The 22,522-nt window shown below is 41.5% G+C and overlaps 4 protein-coding genes across 8 annotated transcripts in view; 1 reads left to right on the forward strand and 3 right to left on the reverse strand.

Annotated features, from left to right (window-relative positions):
* Positions 1 to 2,738: 2,738 nt before the first annotated feature.
* LOC115737540 (sulfite exporter TauE/SafE family protein 3-like) lies at positions 2,739 to 6,938 on the forward strand. Its single transcript, XM_030669710.2, has 12 exons — positions 2,739 to 3,566; positions 3,982 to 4,141; positions 4,576 to 4,776; positions 4,857 to 4,921; positions 5,015 to 5,042; positions 5,220 to 5,311; positions 5,379 to 5,465; positions 5,558 to 5,608; positions 5,703 to 5,924; positions 6,202 to 6,295; positions 6,416 to 6,556; positions 6,707 to 6,938. The coding sequence occupies exons 1-12, from the start codon at positions 3,351 to 3,353 to the stop codon at positions 6,790 to 6,792; spliced, it is 1,443 nt and encodes a 480-aa protein (XP_030525570.1). The 5' UTR covers positions 2,739 to 3,350; the 3' UTR covers positions 6,793 to 6,938.
* Positions 6,939 to 8,229: 1,291 nt separating this feature from the next.
* LOC115737498 (protein disulfide isomerase-like 1-6) lies at positions 8,230 to 13,396 on the reverse strand. 3 transcript variants are annotated; one of them, XM_048273742.1, is made up of 12 exons: positions 12,655 to 13,396; positions 12,000 to 12,129; positions 11,494 to 11,659; positions 11,172 to 11,285; positions 10,779 to 10,864; positions 10,433 to 10,522; positions 10,266 to 10,337; positions 10,110 to 10,178; positions 9,370 to 9,453; positions 8,961 to 9,095; positions 8,560 to 8,613; positions 8,230 to 8,479 (listed from the first exon to the last, which is right to left on the reverse strand). In XM_048273742.1, exons 1-12 carry the CDS (start codon positions 13,155 to 13,157, stop codon positions 8,384 to 8,386), a joined length of 1,599 nt encoding a protein of 532 aa, XP_048129699.1. In that variant the 5' UTR covers positions 13,158 to 13,396; the 3' UTR covers positions 8,230 to 8,383. The 3 variants fall into 3 exon arrangements, with proteins under 3 accessions (XP_048129699.1, XP_030525509.2, XP_030525510.2); XM_030669649.2 differs by having other exon boundaries at positions 10,779 to 10,859; positions 11,167 to 11,285; positions 12,655 to 13,394; XM_030669650.2 differs by having other exon boundaries at positions 9,370 to 9,450; positions 10,779 to 10,859; positions 11,167 to 11,285; positions 12,655 to 13,393.
* A 756-nt stretch (positions 13,397 to 14,152) lies between these two features.
* LOC115737333 lies at positions 14,153 to 17,364 on the reverse strand. Of its 3 annotated transcripts, XM_030669403.2 has the most exons (5): positions 17,196 to 17,364; positions 16,305 to 16,882; positions 15,327 to 15,512; positions 14,267 to 14,591; positions 14,181 to 14,235 (listed from the first exon to the last, which is right to left on the reverse strand). In XM_030669403.2, exons 2-4 carry the CDS (start codon positions 16,767 to 16,769, stop codon positions 14,310 to 14,312), a joined length of 933 nt encoding a protein of 310 aa, XP_030525263.1. In that variant the 5' UTR covers positions 16,770 to 16,882; positions 17,196 to 17,364; the 3' UTR covers positions 14,181 to 14,235; positions 14,267 to 14,309. The 3 variants fall into 3 exon arrangements, with proteins under 3 accessions (XP_030525262.1, XP_030525263.1, XP_030525264.1); XM_030669402.2 differs by having other exon boundaries at positions 14,153 to 14,591; XM_030669404.2 differs by having other exon boundaries at positions 14,181 to 14,591; positions 17,190 to 17,359.
* A 2,466-nt stretch (positions 17,365 to 19,830) lies between these two features.
* Positions 19,831 to 22,522, reverse strand: part of LOC115737332 (folate synthesis bifunctional protein, mitochondrial-like) — a 3,248-nt gene continuing 556 nt past the window's right edge. Inside the window, exons 2-3 of the mRNA XM_030669401.2 lie at positions 22,224 to 22,301; positions 19,831 to 21,791 (exon numbers count right to left, since the gene is read on the reverse strand). Of these exons, the coding sequence (XP_030525261.1) occupies positions 20,320 to 21,791; positions 22,224 to 22,301 (1,550 nt within the window). The 3' untranslated portion in view covers positions 19,831 to 20,319. The remainder of the gene's footprint in view (positions 21,792 to 22,223; positions 22,302 to 22,522) is intronic.

The following is a 22,522-nucleotide window of genomic DNA, read 5'->3' on the forward strand; positions in this document are numbered from 1 at the left end:
CGAATCCGACTGATCTGATCCTCATGGTTTGAATCTTAGCTAGCTGATTAAGGAACTTAGGATCTGTACATGCGATCAATATCTTCCGCCTCTCGTTTAAGAAATGCGCACATCTTTATTGGTGTAATCAACCCAAACGCAGACGGGGCATTTGTGGCGATTCAGGCCAGAATGGAAGCCTAAATACGATTTATCAACAAATGCAAGAAAGGTGGGGAATGCCGGTGACTCCAGTCAACACCAGCTTGAGTTTGTCCAATTTGAACGCCAAACTAAATTTAAGTAATTGACTTGGGCTGATCTTGACATGTGTTGTCATGGGTCCACCCGAAGTTACGCAAGGATACGCTCATTATTGCATTCACGGGGGTTTCCTATTATTGGAGATTGAAGATTCCCCCCACCGAAAATTTTTTGCCAGTACTGGCTCTTCCTGTGGAGATTGCCAAGTAATCAACTTCACAACTCAACCCTTCTCCGGCACTACTGGACTTGGAAAGGAATCGCTTTTGCGAAATGGGAAGGGAAGTTCTAGTTTCAGCAGCAGCTGCAGCGGCAGCAGGAGGGTGCGAATGCGTCTCCTCCCCCCGTGATTCGTCAGAACTCCAACAGCACGTGAAAAATATGCCGACGAGACAAGAAGCAAAGTTCCAAGTTTCCAGCAACATGGGTGTGAACCGTTGAAGGCGACAGTACAGGAGGTCGTGCCTTAGCGCCACGCGATTCACGAAGCTCCCCCTTGGGGTTATGAGCCGAATACCCCCGTCAAAGCAGCCTACGATGATCACGGGATTGTCTTCTACATGAAGGACTGGTTTTGCGTACGTGGACGAGGTTGGCGGGTCCATGCACATGTGAATGAATGCCGATGATGTTTTGGCTGAACCACGATCCAAGAATTTAGACATTTTAGAGTATTTGGTCTCCCTGGTGCTGCTGGGCAAGTAAATCGGTGCCAAAAGCTTTGATGGGTACGGGTTTGTCGCTGACAATTCGTCTAAAAACTCAACCAACCCTTTATTTTTGTCATTATTTCGGGGGTCAATGTTGGAAGGCCTTGGCATTGGGGATTGGAGTGCAAGAAACCACACTACTTGGTTGGACCGGTGGTGTTTTGGAGGAGGAAGAGTGAATTGATCCCTTAATATACTGGTAGAATGCAAATATCCACACGGAACTGACGCGACGACGCATTCTCGGGGTCCCCGAGGCTGCTTCTTGCGCAAAAGCCGACGGAAAGATTGACCACGTGCTTGTTTTGCTTCCCCGATTAGGGTTAACATCCGGTGGGCTAGTCGTAGCATGTGGCATTCGGTAATCTATGAAGACATCTCAGCGGTCCAATGATCCTCATGTGATGGTCGTTGAATCTCTCTTTCAATTATGAAATAAGCAATGTGTATAAATAGGGGTGGGCAAACTGGACCGGACCGGATCGGGCGGGTTGGTCCGGTCCTTGAGGGAGGTGGTCCGATCCCCCGTCCCAATAAATGGGACCGGTGATCGAGCAGTTTGGTCCTCGATGAATACAGTTTATTCTATTTATTATGTTCTTTTCTAGTGCATTGTGTGGTGAGTGCACTAGTGTGTTTTTGTTCATTTAATATAGTGGTAGCAATTTCTTAATATTCATGCGTTTTGATTATTCATTTCAATGAGTAGTCATGTATTTTGTTTTTGCACATTGTTTGGATGTGAAATCCGTTTAGTGAACAATACCACTATTAGTATATCTTTCGCTAGCTATGTTTTTTCGATTATGTCCTTTATATATCTCTATTATATTAGCGGTTAGACCAATGTCATTGTTAAGCTTACCATTCTGTGAAGACATGTCTTCATTATGAAGGTGAGCAAACTAGACCATCATATTTTTTTTTATTCAACCTGGGATATAAATTGTAAATTAACATGCAATTAAAGCATATTGTACTTCAAGGGTTAGATTTCTATGAGCATTTGGTATTAGCGATCCCACTAGGCTGGGTCTAGGACTGGACCGGACTGGATTGCCGGTCCCGATCCCGGTCTTGGTTCGGTCCTTGGTCCCGAAAATTTGGGGGCCGGGACTACTGGTCCGGTCCCCGGTTCCATATCGAGACCGGACCTACCGGACCGGTCCGGACCATGCACGCCCATATATATAAAGAGGCAAAATTCGACTCTCATACCATGTTAGGATATTCAAGTCAAAACTTCTTGATGTGAGATATTTGGACACATGCTAATTTTATTTCCTAAAAAGGACATGTAAGACAATGGACGATGTCGAAAGGTATCTAACTATTTAATGAGGCAAAATTCGCTTACAATTTTTCAGTTATAATGGCAACTTGGGGTCGAGTGTTCTTGATGTACGTGCGAATCTTTGTTCACGAGTGCGTTATATATTACCAAAGGTCGTGCTTGTGCATGTGCATGTGCATGTGCCTTAGAATATTGTACAATGTGTATAGATGATTTAGTTTCAGCCAGCCAAAGTTGCGCAATAAAATAGAATTAAAACAAAGCCTATCAACATGATTTGACAATGATCTAGATTGGATCTTGAGAGGTGAACAACCGAACCCCTTAATTTGAGAGATGGTGACTAGATATGATACCCGTTCACTCTATCGTTTACCTAAACGTTTGAAATGGAGGGGGACGGAGTCGCTTCAAAAGGATCCGTTTCATCCAATCGGGTTGGCGGGTGTCCATGTGGATTCCGGATATAAATTTGGAGTAAAACCAATCGAGACGAGACAGAGGAACGACAGGTAGAACTAAAGAGAGAGAGAGAGAGAAGAGAGAGAGAGAGAGAGGGAGAGACTCGGGGAGGTCCTCCCATAATAAAATGACATGCGAGATCATCCTCTCATCCCCAGCTGACTCGTGCATATGCTAGTCTCTTTACTGTCTTGGCTGGGGCAAGACACACCTTGAAAAGATTTCCGCAAAATCTCATATCCACTTTTCTCAAGAACGTACAAGTGGGTCTCCTTTCGAGCTTGAGGTCTCGGCTTCTTGTCAGCATTCTCAGTGACAAGATTCTCATTTGAAGAGAGAAAACCAATAATTCTCTCTTCCTTCCTTCTTCGTTTTGTTTTTTTTTTGTTTTGTTTTGGTGTATCCTGCACAACTGGGTGGACAAGGTGGGGGGTATTTTGGTGGGTTTTTAGTCTGTTCTTGATGGAAGAGAACTATAGAAAAGTTGTCTGCTAGGCTCAAGTTTGCATTTTGTAGTTGTTCCGCTGGTTCTGTTCTTGATTCTCTTTTTTCTGATTTCCGTTTGGGTATTTGGTTTTGGGGATAAATTGCAGAGGATTTTGGGATTCGGTGTATAATTTTGAAATTTTAGCGGGACTCTGATGGCTGGGACTGGAAAAGAATGGTGGGGCTGTAGATGTTTTGCAACGATAGTGATTATATCCCTCGTTGGAGCTTCGCTCTTTGTTTCAGCAAGAGAAGATGGGAGAAAAGAAGGTCCAAGTAGCAGAAATGGAGAATCTAAACTGGAACTCCTCAAGGCTCTATTCAATTACTTATGGCAAAAGGGAAAAGTGGGTTATACCCGCGTTTGGCCGGTAAGGCAATTCTTCCTTACTTATTTTGGATTGGATTTGGTTGTTTGGTTGTTAGGATCATGGAAAAATGCCGGAAGCAAAGGGAAAACCATGGAAAAGAAATTTTGAAATGCCCAGCTGGCTGAAAGCTCATTCAGGGAGATTAGTACATTTTGGGATCTTAAAAGTTAAACTTTTTCTTTTGTTCCATTCGAGTTAGCCATGAATTTATGTTTATATCTTAGCCGATAGGTTCTTTATTCTTGTTCTGTTCTTTCTGATTCGGAAAGTAAAAGGAGTACTCGAAGAAGAGTTAAAATGCATCTGGCAGCAGTATGCAAACTGTTTCGTGTTTTTTTTCAGTCAGTTAAGATCACCTAATTTAAAGCCATTCATGGATAGGCAATCTCCCTAAATTGTTGCACTGTCTCCACAGGAAATGGAATTCGGCTGGAAGATTGTGGTCGGATCAATAATTGGGTTTTTCGGAGCAGCGTTTGGGAGTGTTGGAGGAGTTGGGGGCGGTGGCATTTTCGTTCCCATGCTCAATTTGATCATTGGTTTCGATGCCAAGTCTTCAACAGCTATATCAAAATGTAAGACATCGTTGCTTTTTTTGAATAAGTACCATCATGGACAAATTCTTTGAGTATGAGTTTCTTAATTCTGCCGCGTACAAAGCAACAAGGTCAAGATTCAATAAAACTATACAGGATTGTATTTTGCACCAAGTTTTTTGTTTTCCTGACCAAGCTCTTTTTAAGATATTTCTCGTTCATTTTATATACTGAGATTACATTTGGAAATGTACCACACTGAGCTGTTTCATCAGATTGGTCAAAGCTCTTAACCTTTATTCCGTGAATCGAATGAATGAATCACAACTCAATGGCTCGGTAGGATAAACATGTCCAGATGACTTATTTGTTACATATGTCGTCAAGGGTGACAGACTCATATTGATACATCTTAAGATGTGTTCTGTTTAATTTAATATCCCAAACTAATACTATTGGTTGTGTTTGTTCAGGTATGATTATGGGTGCAGCAGCATCTACTGTTTTCTACAACCTTAAGTTGAGGCATCCCACACTTGACCTGCCGATCATTGACTATGACTTGGCACTTCTTGTCCAGCCTATGTTGGTGCTTGGAATCAGTATCGGAGTTGCCTTCAATGTCCTATTTGCCGACTGGATGATCACAGTCTTGTTAATTATTCTGTTCATAGGTAATGCTCTTCTCAAGTTCAACCTTCTACTGATATTCTCTTCTTGGGTGAGTGTCGTAATTGACAATACTTATTCGCAGGCACCTCGACAAAAGCGTTTTTGAAAGGTGTTGAAACTTGGAAAAAAGAAACAATACTCAAGAAGGTGACCGAGGTCCGCTCATCTTAGTCCTTAACCAGTTTATTTGAGTAGTTTGATGTAATGGAGAGTTGAAACTTGCTTTTCTTTGATTTTCAGGAGGCTACCAGACGTCTGGAAACAAACGGTGAGTTGATCTATCATCTTATTTAATCTCCATCTCATTTGTTTGAACATTTCACTTGTGATACAAAATCAAAACTCAAAAGGTGAAAAAAATGACCCTGCCGGCATTTTGTGGTTCATACCATTCTTGTACATGATACATTGAAACCTGAAATGCTGTCGATCTGTTTTTCAATAGGGAATGAAAGTGAGGAAGTGGAGTACAGAGATCTACCGGGAGAGCCAAATAATGGCAATGCGACAGAAAGCAAGGAAACCAAAAGAACTGAGGTAAGAAAATTTCGAGCATTATTTTCCATAGTTAACAGGTCTAGAACTGAATTTTATTGCAATCCAGGTTTCTATTCTGGAGAATGTCTACTGGAAGGAACTGGGGCTTCTTGTTCTTGTCTGGGTTGCCATACTTGGATTGGAAATCGGAAAGGTTCCAAATTGTATCCGATTAAGTTGTCGACATTATGCTGTGTTTTTGCACTTAAGAACATGACTGATATTGTACTTCTATGTTGGGAACAGAATTACACGACCACCTGTTCAGCTCTATACTGGGTTTTAAATCTTCTGCAGGTGAGTGAATGCCCAGAATACCTGAACAGGTGCAAATTTTTAGGTTTTGCTTCCAGATGAGATCTCTCAACGAAGTCAATAATTTGCCTTTCAGATACCCGTCGCTTTTGGAGTTTCTGGGTATGAGGCTTATAGCTTGTACACAGGCCAAAGAGTGATAGCTTCCAGGGGTGAAGCAGGTGCTAACTTGAAAATACACCAGTTAGTCCTGTATTGTGGCTTTGGCATAGCAGCGGGTGTGGTCGGGGGATTGCTTGGTCTTGGTGGAGGATTCATTTTGGGCCCACTTTTTCTTGAGCTGGGGATCCCTCCTCAGGTCACTAGTACTTTCCTTATCATCAAATATGTACAAGAGGCAATATTTTGGTTCCATAGAGAATTATTTAATCTGATTAAAATTCTTCTGATATTCATGAAAGATGAGTGATTCTTGAGTAAAATGTTCCACTTCAAGAAGCAAGCTAGTCAAGAGACATCTGAGAGATATGAAAGAGAATTTTCTTCAGATATATGCTTCTTATAGATCATTAGTCTTTTCATTCTATCGAGTTTTTATGATGTCTCGATCGAAATTTCTTTTGTCTGTCCTGCAGGTCTCGAGCGCCACAGCCACTTTTGCCATGACATTTTCCTCGTCCATGTCTGTTGTAGAATACTACCTCCTAAAACGTTTTCCAGTTCCCTATGGTATGGCTTGTTTCAAATGCTACTTTACTTTCAAGGGCAATGTTACGAATAGCATATTACATCCTGGGAGATCTGCTCATTAAAATTTAGATATGCTAATCTTTGGTTTGTTCATTGCAGCTCTCTACTTCATGGCAGTGGCAACAATCGCTGCCTTCACGGGGCAACACGTTGTCAGACGGATAATAGCCATTCTAGGGCGAGCATCTTTGATTATTTTCATCCTTGCCTTCACAATTTTCGTGAGTGCAATATCACTAGGTATGTACCTCACATCAGGCACTGCAAATTGATTTAACTTGCATTTTGAATTCTGTTCTGATTTCGAGATTTACTAGGATAAATGTCCACATCGCATCTGCAAATTTATCCAATGTTTCCGTTGTGAATCATTCCTCTTTGTTTTGACAGGTGGGGTCGGTATAGTGAACATGATCGAGAAAATAGAGAATCACGAGTATATGGGATTCGAGGACATGTGCTCGGCGGATTCTTGATACGACTATAATCTTTTCTGTTCTCCTCCTTCAGTATTCTACTGTTCTTATCTGAAGTGAAAACTTCTTGTCATGTTATGCACAATAAATTTTGATCATTCTTACATTTTGACCTATCAAGATAGGGCTATGACCCATTTGTTAACCCATATTTGATGGGTTGGATTGTTACATGAGCTAGTTGTATTCGGTAAATGGATTATAAATGGTTCAGAATGGTGAAGCCCAAAATAATATAGGTGTTGAATGGATTCATGACTTACTTAGACTCAATCCATTTATATGGCCCTCTCTTACCTTTTTCTTGCTCTCATTCGATCTCACGTTTGCTCACCTTGCACTTTCACGTCAATTTGAAAATAAATATAGAAGTATTTTAGCAATATGAATTGAGGCGGGTATAAATCGCTAAATTGTTATTGTACGAAAATAAGCCGAACGGATTAAATAGGTCAATTTGGATCGTATTGTTTTCAACCGGATCCACCTGTTTAATAGGACTAATTACATTTAGTGTCTTTCTAGTTGACAGTTGAACTTGCTCTTTGTTGGCCTGCCGTTCGCTAAGTCGCAAGCACAACCACTGCGGTTTAACGGCTAGATTACGCTATGCTGGCCATAACTACTCAAATATTATTGTTAAGGTGGCTGATTGAGACTGACCTGATTGGTGGCGTATCTGGCATACTGAATAGATCTTGTCCCAGAATGCTGTTTGTCCTGTGATTGAATAATTTTGTGTCCGATCGCCATCAGTTTAATGAATCAGCTAAACAGAAAAGACAGGTTTTAGGTGACATTGATGGCAGAGCCAGTCCCCCTTTTCCATGATTAGGTGTGCTCAAAGACATGCCAATTTCAGTAATCGGTCCTGGTACTAGCTATTTCAGGCAGAATGTGCTCGCTTACCGTAGAACGAGAGCGCGAAACCACCATCGACTCGACCGTGAGGCTAGTTTCACACTGAATCAAAGTTTCACGAAAATCGGTTCAACCTATTCAAATGTAATGACAAAAAGGAAAGGTCCCGGACCACCCGATTGAACTCGGTGGTTGCAATTCAGTTCTGAAATACCGGTTGAATAAGATATGGAGCGAATCCTTGCTACCAGAAATTATCAATGTTTGTTCTTGCATGGGATGGGGTTCTACAGTGAAAATGAGCACCTTCAGGTTTTACAAAAGGGCTGACATCTAGCACAGAACTTTATGCTTTCTTTGGGTTGATCTGTGTTGATTCCATTCCAAGGCACAACTCAAATGCCTAAGATTCGGCATTACAGAGACTTTCTTGTAACATATGTAATTCACTAATCATGACATTCCGTTTCTTTCAGACAAAATTCTTTCGAAGGTAAAAAGAGAATCAAGAATCCTTGCATCTGGGTAAGGTGTAAAGTACTATAGACTGTGCACTTTTACGGCAACAAGGCACTCTATCCATCGGTTGTACTCATTTAAATGATAAAATGAATGCTTACAATAGTCTTCTTTTCGAAGCAAAGGAAAAGATCAGAACTATTTAAGAATCCCCCATTACTAATTTCCCCTGTTATCTTATATCCTCGGTATACTTTCATCACCACATATTTTACAATTCATCTTTAGGGTCGTCATCGCTGGATCTCAAATGTTTTGAGATGAAATTCGCCATGCTTTTCAAGCTTGATTTCGCTAAAACTTTTATCTGCAAAAACAGGATGTCATGCATCAGATGAGTTGAAGCGGCAAAACTAATTAATAGTTACTTTTGGGGACATATATTACCGGATTGGCTTTGTCACTTGCAGGGTAAAGTAGGAGCGTCGGATAGTCAACCACCTGCAGAGACAAATATAGTATAAATATGCAACTTTCCAAGAAAGAGAGGTTGCTCATTTTGTTATGTATCAGTAATGTCGAATAATGCTCCACACTGTTACAAAAGTTCGAACTCTGTTTGCTTTAGGACAAGCTGCTATTAAGAATCATCGTTTGTCTATCATGACATCAGCCATCTTATCAGGCAGCCAAAATGTTTTTGACTCCTAGCATGATTATATACATGCACTTCATCAATAACTTGATATGTAAATTTCCAATACACTTAAGAAGAAATTCACAATCTTTGATGTATCCTTTGAGAGACTAGTAACTTCCAGAGATCATGACAAGAACATGTTAACTACCTGTAATTTCGGATGTTCATTTGCAGAAGCATCGATCCTCGCAAAAACCAAATTATTCAAATCTTTGAAGTGCTTAGCTAACTTCTCTACTTGCTTGCTTGTAGTCTCACAGTTGATGCACCAAGGCGAGTGAACCTGTGAAAGGAGATTTTCACAGTAATACTTAGATTTGTTTGCTGTGGCTGTTGCATGCTGGTCATAAAGAAGATATTATATGACTGGATCGTACTTTAAAATGGCACAAGTGACTTCCATAAACTCTATAATACTAAAAAGCAGGTGTTGGGGCTTGCAGTAAGCATATGCTATGTGCTTCTTACACAGCCAGACCATCATTAGATAAGCTATCCAAATGAGTGAAGTACTACCCAAGGAACTAACTAAGCTATGAAAGATGAAGAACACGTACCTCAAGAAAGACAGTCTTGGGACTGTTCAAAACTATGTCATCAAATGTCTTTCCCACAACGACCTGGATGCTTGCCTCTTTCTGCTATTTGCAAAATTGAAAGCATGAATAAAATACTATTAAGTCATTTAGGAAAAAACAAGTGCACAAGCAAGATGTCAAGTGAGCTGATGGTAGCAAACTCCATATCAATCCGAACCAACCCATATGCTCCCATTTTTAATAAACTTCTGGCTAGAAGCATACATGTACTATAATGTGCCTCTCCATGGGTGTTTGGTAACCATGTATGTAAGGGTATAATAGGTAATTTAACAGGAAAAGCTTATAACAAAATGTTAACTGATTACTATACATAACATATACAGACAGAGATATTCACTTTTCACGACTCTTGCACGATTGTTGATGCATTTGTGCAAGATAAGAGCAGGACATTGCAAAAGTAACAGGATAAAAACCTGGAAACAACATGGAGGAAGAGAAGAACTGCTAAGTTGGCAGCTGATTGTGTTATTCTTCAAAACCTAGTTTCAGTTAGTTTTGCATCCAAAGACAATTGAGGTAGTCTAATTGATACACGCAATTGAAAATGGCTTATGCAACCTTTATGCTATCAGGCCACAAGACTATTATAGAAATCAAATAGATAAGAGACTAGTGCAAATGACACGAGGGGCTACTGATGCATGGACGGACTTTCCCATAGCTTCTTGCTCATATTAAATAAGCATACTCACGCTGTCCGGTACTGGCTGAGACTTGAAGTAAGGAGATAATGAACCCTGGAGAAACTTTGAGCTGAAATCCTATGGAAGCAAATTCAGATAAACTGCTTAGTCCAGTAGGTAAGGAACATTTTCCAAGAAAACAACCACAAGAAACAAAGAGTTTACTTCTATGTTGGCTGGTGTTGGATCAGTCTCTAACAAATACTTGGAGCTGATTTTGCTATCAAAAGCAGCCACCTAGTTAGGCATGCAAAAAGAAAACAAAATTCCATTAATTTGTAGATCCATTACAAAGGTCTTTAGAATTGACTGCCGAGTAATAGGAAACTAACCACGGTGTCCTCTGTGTCTTCAAGTCCATAAAGAGTTAAGAAGGGCTTTGCTAGGTTTTCGTCTGCAATGTCGATATAGATAAACATTATCTATATCCCAAAATGGAGTTAGAAAACCATTGCCATCATGGGAAGAAGTTCAACTACAGTGGATTAAGGTCACTCTGTAGCAGGCATGGCGATTCACATCAACGTGTCATAATCATGCTTGTGATTAACATGTTAACTCGAATCGGACCAAGTGTTGTGTCATGTCAAAATAGCTTTTCTCTTTGTATTCATTGTTTTGCCTCATGTCATGCGGTGCAAACGAGTCGTGAGAATTCATCTCAGTCCAATTATGTACCTTTGACTTGAATTTTCTTGCCACATCTTGTAGAGGCTCATGAAGATCCTTGAAGTCTTGAGCGTTAGCAAACACAAAAAGCTGGAAAAGGGATACATGTGGCTGATGAGTCAATAGAGAAATTCTCCATGGTTATTTTCTCATACCAAGCTCAAAGCTTAAGAGCTCAAATATGTTAAGATAACAATCAGTGCAGTTGATGCTGATTATTGCATTAAGAACTGATGAAATGGGATTAACCAAGAACACAGGAAATAAGAAAAAACATGGGACAACAAACTCTCCTAGCTTTTATTTGACACATATTTCATTAATGGAAACAACTCAAAGCAAGATATGGAAAGTAAAGGTTAAGAAAAAGAATATTCAAGTTATCGTAAAATAGCACCTGGAGTTTTATGGGACTGGAGTAAACTCTGACGGAATTAAGCTCAGTCAATTTGGTAACTAACGGAAATTTGTTATGGTCCAAAAACTGCAGCAGCTTTTCCATTTCAAAGGCTCCTTCTGCATAATCAAATTTCAGTGTACTTGTAAGGTTTGGTTCCAATTGTCAGAAAAAAAGGGGATCGAGCTTTATTTTACATGTCCACTTTTTTATTAATGTTGCAGGCACCCTGGAATAAAGGTAATTATACATGCAATAAGCCTTTATAGAGATTCCACGGCAGATTTGAGCATTCAGAACGCAACTATAGAAGAAGTTGCTACCTACCATATCCAGCATATCTTTCTGGCTCACTTTTGACAATGCCCAGGAAAAAGCTATAAGATTCAACGTCAGGGTAAAGAACACGGGCAGCCTCCAGGTTGCTAACTTCTACAAATTGGATTTCATTGTCGGCTGTCGCTGTTTTAACAAATTCTTCATAAGCAGAGCCCTGAAGAGAGAATTTTATTCCAGGTGAGTAAAAGTCATGAGAAACAATAGGATCTTTAATTATCGACCCCATCAATTGACAGACAGTAATGAGATATAGCTGCAAAGCATCAACACATAAGAACACGTATTAACATAGGTTTTCTGTTAAAGGCCAATTCCAACTATAAGGACTGGCACTCATGCAGCCAAACCAAGCAAACTGATGGGCCACAACTTTCAATGGAATAATAAACGAGAAAATGCACTAGCTATGGTCAACTTTACTTCCATCTGTCAAACAATCTGTCTCGTAAAGTAATCTGATCACACCCATACAAATAAAATAGACATATTTGTACCTCAAATTTCTCAAATACACCAACGGCGAACATATGATACTTCTTAAGAAACTCTTCTGCTTCAGTCACACAGTTTACCCTAACAACGGGCACACCAGTCTTTTTCCTTGCCCAGATAACTATTTCTTCCCTGTTCCATAATCAATGCAGATAGCTCAATACAACTGACATACAACGATTGCACCAGTCCAGATATACACTATATTGATGTAAATTTCCAGTCATATAAAGGCCAATTCAACCAACATAATAACACAGCAACATAAAAAGAAAAGGGACAACATCAGTGACATAAGCTAGTCTGATTGCAAATCCTGTCACAAGTCAGACTGAGTAAACAAGTAATTAACCAAAAAAAGGAGAAAAATCATGTAGTGCACTTCAACTACGGTGAACCTTCAATCAACTGGCAATAATTCAGAACAAACAGAAACGAAGTGGGGGACCAAAACTAGTTTCCACAAAGAAAACTCTTTCTTCTCTTCTTCCTTTTCAGATGACAACGAGGTAATATCATGACTTATACCTGACTATGTCTAAGACTCCGGTCGGATCAAAGGCAGACCATCGACGCGCACATGGCATCGCACAAAGCTTTACCATAGAGTACCAATGTCCAAACAACAGCTAAGAATGAACTGGAAAAACGACTTACGCAGAATATCCACCAGTGTAAGCCTGAGAGGTCCCATTGACAAACAGAAGCAAGGTGGGAAAGCCTTTGATCTTGAGAGCCGAAGCCGCTTTTGGATATCTCTCGGAATCGAGCTTGGCCAACACAACCGAACTCCCCAATGCTTTCAAGGTGTTTGCAGCCTCCGCGAACTGCGGCATCAATTCGGCACTCCTCGCACACCACGGAGCATAGCCCAGAACAAGAACATACTCGTTTTGCTCGATCACTCTCTTCGAGCTGTCACTGTTGAGCTCGACCACTATTCTCTGAGCTCTTGTCAGTACCTCGGCTTCCGAAAATCTCGCGTGCGTTTCTTGCTGTTGCTCCACCTCTTCATCTAGAGCTAACAGTTCCTCAATCCCCTCCATATCTTCATCGACGAAGCTCTCTTTCTCTATCGGTTCCGAGATCGCGAGACTGAGTAACAGCAAAATGGTCAGCGTGAGAAGGGCGAATCCCGAAATGGGTTTCCCCAAACCCATTGCCTTTTCCACGAATTCGAGGCGAATTCAAGGGAAAAATGAGATCTTGACCCCGGTTTCAGGGTTTAAGATCTTGCAGATCAGTGTAGAAGCAAAGAAAGTTCTGAGAGCTAACGGCGGAGAGACAGTGGAACGTGAAGTTCAGAGGCCTTTTTGGAGAGCTTTCCGTGCTGAAACGACGTTGTCTGATTGCGTTAGGACCGCAAGGAAAAGGCGCGACTAGGGATTCTTTATCACAGAGAGCGAGCATATCATGCTGTCATTCTGTAAATGGTGAATCACTAGCCATGTGAAGACTTCAACAATTTATGGTAGGACAGCGGTTCTTGCCTGATTAACCAGAGCTTTAAAAAGTAGTTTTATCCCAGATGCTGTCATACTGGACGAGGACGGCATGTCTGCCCTCGGATGCTGAGCAGGATGTTAGCCAATTTGCGAAAATTTGCTTGCTAAATATTCATCTAGTTACTTAAAAACCCATGAACCGATATATAGTAGTTAACAATTATTGACTCGCCAATGTAACCTAAATACATCATCCTAGTAATCGGTTCGCAGAAAATATATTGCTGTGTAAGTAATCACACTCTAAAAAAAATACGCCAGTATCTTGAAAACTCGAGCTTTTTATTTTAGATTGGCATTTAATCGGACTTTTTTAAGGGAAAATTGTCCCAAAAATCCTAAACCTATTGCACTTTAACTAGTTTTTGATTCTAAATGTTTTAATTTTGCCAATCGAGTCCTAAATCTTTTCATGTTTTGCCAATAGAATTCATCGACTAAATTTTGACCTGGAAATTACCGACGTGGATGTTTCATAAAGTATAATAGTTTTATGATTTTTCGGTTAATTTTCCTGACTTTTTTACCTCGTTGTTATTATGCAATGACCCGCGATTTATTTTCGCGAACGGTTTTTTCAATTCTCGACCTTTTTTACCTCGTTGGCCGGCACAGGTATGCACATATCGACCATCTCATGTCGTTGCCAGTTTTGCCATGTCGGTCAAGAGAACCTTATAAGGAAAAACACGACAGCAATTCTTAACATGAGAAACGTTTTCTTATAAACATAAGCAATTGGACACTCGGCAAGAAATGCAGTGCAGAATGTTGTAGCATTCAAGGATTCACGAGGCACAGCAGGCATCAGCTGTATGTGCAGGAATCTTTCTTGAATATTATGGGCTTGGTACTGGTGGAGTCTATCGTGACTGGACAAGTGATTCGCTTCCGGTGTCTCGTCCTCACAAGCTTCCCGACCACGTCACCTCGCGAGCGGATCTCGAACTGTAGCGTGAATGGGACCACTTCGCCTCCATTTTGCGAAACCGTTAAGCTCGATCCGGCCCCATACAGAGGAACCTTGTTCCCTTCCAAGTTCACCAGTACGGAGCGACGGCTCTTTCTCGGTTGGTAATGCTTCTTCAGCTGCAATCATGCAAGTCAAGTGGCAGTTGGAAACGATCAATCTAGATAGACTACGGTGTAAGAAACTTTCGAAGAAAGTCAATAATTTCATGGGTTGAAGCAAATCAATTCATTCAAGCAAAGTCTGCTTTCATGGTATTGCCAGGGAAATTGTGTAGTTCTAATCAAATAGATCAGTATCTTCCTCTGGCCTTTGAGTAATGGCTCGCGAGTCATGATATCAGCAAAAAGCGAAATCAAGTCCAGTCAACATAATTCACTGCTCGAAAGATGTGCTCGACTCATCCTTGATTCATCAGAACTTGAGCTCAACTCAATTAGGCGCTCGACATGGTCGAGCTCTACTCAACTTCAGCATGATTATCCCAAACAAAACTGTAGACTAAGCTAAAGTGGGGCTCAAACTGGAAATGGAGCTTGAATTCCGGTTTCATATCGAAACAGAATTCAACAGTCATGTATTTCTATATACTATACATATGCTACCGAAAGTCAACTACTCAATTAGGTTCCCTAACCATGAAAGTCAGAGTGTTATGAACCTCAAACTTGACTTAATCCTCGAGCTACTCAACCAAAACAAAAAGTTTAATCAAGCATAAGTTCAACAAGTTAAGCTCAAGTAGTTCAAGAGTAGCCTGGCTCAGTATAACTCTAGAACCAAGTTTGCTGATTAGTCTTGTTGTCTCGCATTTCTAAGAAATCTAAAGAAGCGGTAATGGAGAAAGCTTTCACCTGTCCGGTGGCAACCGTGATCTCCAAGTACTTGAGATTGATAGGCGTAGAGCTCACATGGATGCCAAATAATGTCGCCGGATTGTAGACACTCATCCTCAGAGATCCATTGAAGGTCAGCATCTTGGTCGTAACGCCGGAGAAATCTGAACCCTCCCCGACATAGAAGTTACTCACCGCCAAGCTCTGCAAAGGAAGTGAAAGCCAGCATATTATCACTTCTCTTCTTCCACTAAATTTTGCAGTCTGTGCATAAAGACCTTTTAATCGTCATGGGAGTGAATATCTCTTTCCCAGTACTAGTCTTTTGGTGAGTTAAAGGAGACAAGAAGCATGCGGAAGAAAATAAAGAATGATGACCAGTTCCGATTCTATGGGATATGAAATATGAGTCGAAGACATCTGTTGCCGGAACATATGTCAACTGAAAGAACTCACGAGCAAGAAAAGAAGTGATATACTGCCACCATACAATAGATACCGTCCTTGTTCTGTACTTGAACTCTATGTTCAAAAGATCCCAAGTATTTTCCACTCTTCAGCATTTCCCGTAATCGAGAACGGGGGGACCAAATTGCAAAGGTTTTCCAAATACTTACCGGATGGTAAAGCAAATGAAATTACATAACGTCAAAGGTAAAGAACGCAGATTCATCAGCACTTTTTCTTTAAATAAAGAAATAGGCTTTGATTTCTTTAGAAACTCTAGATGCTATTTACGCTTCACGAACAACCGTCTCTTGCTTGACAATGTGAACTCCATGCATGTTTTTCGGGAAATTGGAAATAACTTGTCTAGGAAGTTTTTCTAGGAAAAAGCTTGCTCTCCAAATTGCTCATGCTTGTGACCCCATATGCAGGTTCCTTACCATACTGTCATTCATTTAGGATAGAGGCAGAGCTAAATTTCTGCTTCCACTCGATATATAGCCAGACATAAATCTGTGTCAAATTAAGAGAGACAAATTGAAACTATACCTTGACAGTGATCTCCGCTTTGTAAGGCCGACTCGCGCCCCAGATGATCAAACAGAACACTGTGAACAGAACCACGAAGCTGCAGAGAGCGATCAAGGCCTGGAACCGCCTCGTAAATGCCTTGTCCTCCAATTCATCATAAGACCCCTCTTCCAAAATCACATTACACTCGGGCCAACCCTTGTCGTTCCTCTTCCTGCTTCCCTTCCTCCCCGAAGAGGACCTGAAAATCCCTGAGAAACGGCTGTATGAGGAGTTCCTCGAGTGCCGCCCGAACGAGGGGTGCGAGGGGGACTCCATGGGGCTATGTGACATCGGAGTGGCGTGCATTGATGAGGACTTGTCCCCATCATGAGAGTCTCTAGAAGGGCTTTGGACATAGTACATGGGACGTTTCGGAGACCTCGAAGGCGAGGACGGCGCTGAACTTGTTATGTCAGACTCAGATTTCGTCGACAGCATCATATTTCTATTCTAATCTAGGGGCTTTATCAGCATGAACGAATCAGCTCAGAAAACTGCACAAAGACTCGAGACGGTGCTGGGGGGGGCCTTCACCACTTTTGCATTCATAACAGCTGCAAGAAATTAAATTTCAGAATCCAGCTAAAAACCAGAGATTAATACACTCATCTGCTCCACTACTCATGAATCATTTGACCGAAAATGACTTGTATTCATGCCAAACCGAGAACTTTGACAGGATTAGACCATAAAAGAGTGAAATTTCTCAGCTGGGTCGAATTCAAGAAGCGCACAAGTCGTTTCTTGAAGTGGCTTAAAGCGCCACAAGAAGCAAGATACACACGAGAAGGCGACATATCTCCCACAAAGAAACATACAGGGCAATGAAAGAAGACAGAGAGAGAGAGAGAGACGACAAACAATTACCGCACGATTCAACCAAATTCCTCGGAAAAACTTCTGATGTATCACGTCACGCTCCGAATTTTCTTGAGCTAGAGGCTGATGATCATAAGGACGAGAGGTGCAGAAGAGGGCGTCAAGAGCAATTATTCAACACTCTCTCTCGCTCTCGCTGAATGTGCTGTGCAAGAGAGTAGGAAGAGAGTTTTTTTCTCAACGGCCAAAGAACAGAGAGTCCCACGTAACGCTTTGTAGAGAAAAGCAGCAACAGTTGCGCAGCCTCGGCCTCAGGCGCGGGCCCCGAGCCTACGTCAGCGCTGAGGTCCCGAACCAAGTGTCGGCAGCTTCAACGATATGGAAAATGTGAAATGGCGTCTCTAATTGCCATTTTTTAAAAAAAAAATTCGTGTCTTTTGGACAAGCTTATGAAATTTGGACCAGAAAAAATTCATAGAAAACTGCATTTCCAGGGCATTATTGTGCAGTTGATGAGACTTTGACAGAGCACCTAAACTTGATTCTGGACCACCCCTCCTTGAATTAATTATATGTGTTCGGCACCTTATGCATGGATGCGCCATTTCCCTAGCTCTCTCTACAGAAAACATTAGGTCGCGACGAAGAATTTCATTAAGTTATTGCTCCAAACTAAAAGAAGTATCTTGTCCATAAGACAAACAGATAGGATTGTTTATCTCGTGGGATTCATATATGTTACAAATGCCTTTATCCATGGGGCTTCCAAAGCGGATGCGCAACTTCTTGCTTACCTATATAGCTAGCGAGCCCCCATTCTTATTTATTTTCGCTACACAGACTGGTTCGACGTCTTCGTTTTCTTAGGCATTACGAAATCCCATAACAATGAATAGAACTTTGAGACCATGTAACATGGTCCCAAAAACAAGCTATCTCTATCGCTATTGATTTGGACAATCGGCAATTGCTTTAGTCAGAACTACTCGCCTTTGTCGGTGATCGAGACTTACGTGAAAAAACGCAAGCTTATACAGCCTGTACAATAATGAAATCTATCCAATAATCCATAAAATAAATGACTCTTGATATCTTTTTGAATAGGCCTCCCTCCTCCACTTCAGCAGATAACATTTGCCAGGGTGGCACCCCTTTTTGGCTTTACCACGGGGACAGAGGCCCACACTGCACTGAGTGAAATGTTAATAAGGGCAATAGATCCTGGTGGAAGTCGTGCGGCGACACTGATGGGGAGACGAGGACAGAGCTTGACAGCAAGAGGTGGACCACCTTCCCTGTGTCGCCACACATTTTTTGCTCTTTCTCTTTCATTCCCACACACTTTACCAGGACGCTAGAGCCAATCGGCCACAGCCAGGCTTGAGGGAAGTGGAGCCTTGGGTGTGGCCCCATAACATCATTTGCTCGTTTTAAAGACGTCCGTGTCATCTGGAGTTGATTTTGAGTGGAGATTGCCAAACGATGTCATACATTGTCCCAGCATTCGTATAAACAGAACCCAATACGTTGTCGTGTAGACAACTTGATACTGAAGAGAGAGAGAGAGAGAGAGATTTTCTTTCATCGTTGCCCTTGTTAGGTCGTGCAGACAATGACGTCCGGATTTCGCATGAAAAACCGGGTAAAGCAGTAAAGGCCCGACTCTTTCTGTTCACACATTCGGCGATTTGTTTTTTCCTTCACGAGGAAATGAAAGTTAAAAGGAATTTTACATCTTTGGACCACATTGAGATTGAGACGTGAGGCACATTGAATGGCAGTGTCCTCAAGCCTGCATTTTCTAACTAAAAGAATGTTCCATTGATACTCGTGCGTATGGACCTACCGTTGGACTCTAGCTTCCTATTAGTTGTCATGATAATAAAGTATACTCGTCAAGAAACCTTGGTCTTAATAGCACTTGCATTATTGCAGATGAGATCAAAGAGAAATGTTTCGATGCGATTGATTTCAGCAAATTAGGATTGACTGCGGATTCTAAGCATCGAAAGATGGGATGATTTTGCGGTGTCTGATGACTATAGTCATCAATATCTTGATGAATATAGTCATGGTGGATGTTGAGGATAAGATGACCATTTAGTGTCGGCACTTAATTGACCATTCCAACACAATTACAATGAATGAAAAGACTTCCATTAGCGGTAGTGAACTTCCCAAAATTCATACATGTGACTGATGATGTTGTGTAATGCATCCCACAAATCCCATTAAATAACTGCAAGTGGAGCGTCCAGTGCTCTGTAGCAGATCAATATTTAATGAAAGTTCAAATAGCATTCGAGTGGGTACCTGATACGCCTTTGTGCTGAATTCTGCAACAGGATCATCACAACGAAGCTCAGCTTCTCCCAATCTTGAAGAATCCACCGGAAGGGAAGTCCGTGGCTGAAGAAAAGGTTGAAAGTGATAATCCTCAAGCTATTGCTAACACTGAGCCTTGCAGCGCGACAAGAAACCATATGGAGAAAACTGATCTGTGAAGATGGTTCTTGGAGTTTTAGCAGTCAAACAGTTGAACATGTAAATGCGCTGTGACTATATCATGAGCCATGTTCTCCAGCAGCAGTTGCGAGAAAACCTGTTTATTTCTCTTTAGCGCAGCGAAAATTGGCGATAGACTTCCCTCAGAATCAATGACTTCTTACCAATGAACTGTTCATTATAAAGCAGCAAAGCAATTTAACTGAATTCATAAAACAAAAATGTATATGGAGTTCTTCATTCAACTTGCTTGAACACTGAAGTATCTGTTTCTCAGTGTGACCTCAGCTAACTTACGCCTCTGGTTTGTACAATAACTCATTCCCTTGCTTTTACATGGAAAAAAGAACCCGTCCCATAATGCCAACTATGCTAAGAAAGAGAGAACATTGAAAATAAGGATGCGTTTGTTTGAGTGAAAGAACTTTCCGCGAATTAGTTTTCTTAACTTTCACGTGTTTGATTTGCTGAAAATGATTAATCAACAGAAAACCATTTATGGTGAATGATAATATGCATGCTTATGGTTAGGAAAATGAATTCCCTAACCTGAAGATGAGAACGGGTTTTCAAGAAAAATGATTTCCCGGAAAGCATTTTCTGAGTTTTGTGAGGTTTTCCCAGAAAAACACACCCTAAGTCGATTGACAAAAGTAGGCCGGATGTACTATGCAGTGGAGCTCCTCCTTTTAAGCATCAGATCGCAGAGCTTCACAGCATCTGAGTTATCTCTGACATTATGAACCCTTACAATATTTGCGCCACCAAGTACTCCGGCAGTGACAGCAGCAACCGTTGCCGCATCGCGCTCCGTGGCAATCGGACGAGGGCATATGTCGCCTAGAAATCGTTTCCTAGAAGGTCCTATCAGTAAAGGGGCATGAGAGAGAGCCAAGTTTTTTCTCGCAAGTTCTTCTCGAATGGCTGGTAATCCCACAAGAATGTCCACATTATGGCCAGTATTCTTTGAGAATCCGATTCCTGGGTCCACGATTATTCTCCAAGCTGGTATACCAGATAATTCTGCATCTTTCACTCTAGTAAACAACTCGGATGCAATCTGCTTACACACATCATTGTATTGGAGGTTTTCTTTGTTTTGCATAGTAGACGGATCCCCCCTCATGTGCATAGCAACATAAGGAACCTTAAGATCAGCAACAACAGGAATCATGTTGTCATCCAACTTCCCTGCGGATACATCATTTACGACATGTGCCCCCTTGCTCACTGCTTCTGAAGCGACTTCCGAGTAAAATGTGTCAACGGAGACAAGCTTCCCCTCCATCTCAGGCATTTCCAGAACAGCTTCTAAAATTGGAATCAATCTCTCTAATTCTTCTCTTGGAGAAATCCGATCTGCCCTAGGTCTAGTAGACTGGGCCCCGAGATCAATCATATCTGCCCCCTCTGAAATCATCAAACGGACCTGGGAAACTGCAGCTTCCACTCTTTGGAACTTCCCTCCATCACTAAAACTATCTGGTGTTAGGTTGAGAACACCCATCACAAATGTTCTCTCCGACCAGTCCCAAAGGAGGTCATTTTTGATGGGTAAAACTCTTTTAAGTCCTTCCTTCCCAATCAAAGATTCACCACCCAGTTTATTCCATGATTCATGAAGACTACCTGAGTGTATCGACAGAGAATGCCAAGATGCCACCACATCACTGTCAACAGTTGATCCAATCAAATCCATCAGCGGAGCCATCACAAATGGTCTCTCCCACATTCTCTCGTGAGGAACTACAAGTGTGTCAGAGTTAATTCTAAACTTCCCATAGAACAATATATCCAAGTCAATTGGCCTCGGGCCATACCTGATCCCATTCGTGCGACCCATGTCCTTTTCGATCTTCTTAAGTTGGTTTAGTAATTCATGGGGCCCGAGAGTTGTCACGGCTCTCACTGCGGAGTTCAGAAACTGAGGTTGATCGGTGACATAAGCAGGCGCTGTCTCGTACAAACAACCATGCCTCTTAATGCGTATGCCGGACTTCTTCATCAAGTCCAACGCTTCATTGAAATTGTTGAGTCTGTCACCCACATTGCTGCCTATAGCGATTACGACTTCCTGCTCTTGAGAATGAACCTCCATGACAGTATCCGAGGATGAGTGGCGGAAGCATAAGGAGAATGCTGCAAAGAAAATCATGATGAGGAGCTCGACCAGAAAACATCCAATCAGCAAGTGCCATGCACTGCATGCTTATTCCAATATGAAAGCTTCTGTTATGAGCGTACATGCAAGGTTACACATTTAGATTTCTTAGAGAACTATCAAAAAGGAGGAGCGCCGATTACCCGTGAATATCCAGTACTTACAGATTACATAAGACGTTACACAACCAAAAATCACAGCATAAAACTAGAGACGCTTTACGTCAGCTACCTATCATCTGAGAAGCCGATTAGTGCAACTATCAATTAGGTCAAACTTCTCTTCTTCTCCAAACACAAAGCATATCAATGACAAATTTGAAATCAAGAAAAATTCGTGGCTATGGATTAGACTCTCATAAAAAAACCATTCTCTCAAAATCCCAGCCACAACTAGAAGTAGGAATTCACCTGCACCATACTTGGACGCACCGCCAATATTATGTTTGGCCGGTAATAACTGCTTGAAGACATTCATCAGGAAGCACACTGCACTCGAATAAGTTTGCAGTACAATCATTAGTGCCAGCACAGAAAACAATAACGAGCAACGCCCGTAACAAAAAGAGATCGACCGCACAACGGGGGCTGGTCGCCGGCCCCCTGCCACTAAAATGTGTTAGATACAATTCTCATAAATCGAATTCCAAGTAAAATCCGTGAATCTCCCCCAACGAAAGCCGAAATTCTGACAACCCCCGCCCCCCCTC

The sequence above is a fragment of the Rhodamnia argentea genome, chromosome 2 (genome assembly GCF_020921035.1).
Source record: "Rhodamnia argentea isolate NSW1041297 chromosome 2, ASM2092103v1, whole genome shotgun sequence".
NCBI lineage: Eukaryota > Viridiplantae > Streptophyta > Magnoliopsida > Myrtales > Myrtaceae > Rhodamnia > Rhodamnia argentea.

What these genes read in the sequence shown, in the direction of transcription:
- LOC115737333 (XM_030669402.2), bottom strand. Translation starts at nt 16,769, where the DNA reads ATGATGCTGTCGACGAAATCTGAGTCTGACATAACAAGTTCAGCGCCG. An exon ending in AAGCGGAGATCACTGTCAAG is followed by an intron (nt 15,513 to 16,304) that starts GTATAGTTTCAA and finishes CTTCCTTTGCAG; the next exon opens with AGCTTGGCGGTGAGTAACTT. An exon ending in TCACGGTTGCCACCGGACAG is followed by an intron (nt 14,592 to 15,326) that starts GTGAAAGCTTTC and finishes GCATGATTGCAG; the next exon opens with CTGAAGAAGCATTACCAACC.
- LOC115737540 (XM_030669710.2), top strand. Translation starts at nt 3,351, where the DNA reads ATGGCTGGGACTGGAAAAGAATGGTGGGGCTGTAGATGTTTTGCAACG. An exon ending in CAGACGTCTGGAAACAAACG is followed by an intron (nt 5,043 to 5,219) that starts GTGAGTTGATCT and finishes GTTTTTCAATAG; the next exon opens with GGAATGAAAGTGAGGAAGTG. An exon ending in CGTGAGTGCAATATCACTAG is followed by an intron (nt 6,557 to 6,706) that starts GTATGTACCTCA and finishes TTGTTTTGACAG; the next exon opens with GTGGGGTCGGTATAGTGAAC.
- LOC115737498 (XM_048273742.1), bottom strand. Translation starts at nt 13,157, where the DNA reads ATGGGTTTGGGGAAACCCATTTCGGGATTCGCCCTTCTCACGCTGACC. An exon ending in TACACTGGTGGATATTCTGC is followed by an intron (nt 12,130 to 12,654) that starts GTAAGTCGTTTT and finishes ATTATGGAACAG; the next exon opens with GGAAGAAATAGTTATCTGGG. An exon ending in TTACTCCAGTCCCATAAAAC is followed by an intron (nt 10,865 to 11,171) that starts TCCAGGTGCTAT and finishes ATGTATCCCTTT; the next exon opens with TCCAGCTTTTTGTGTTTGCT.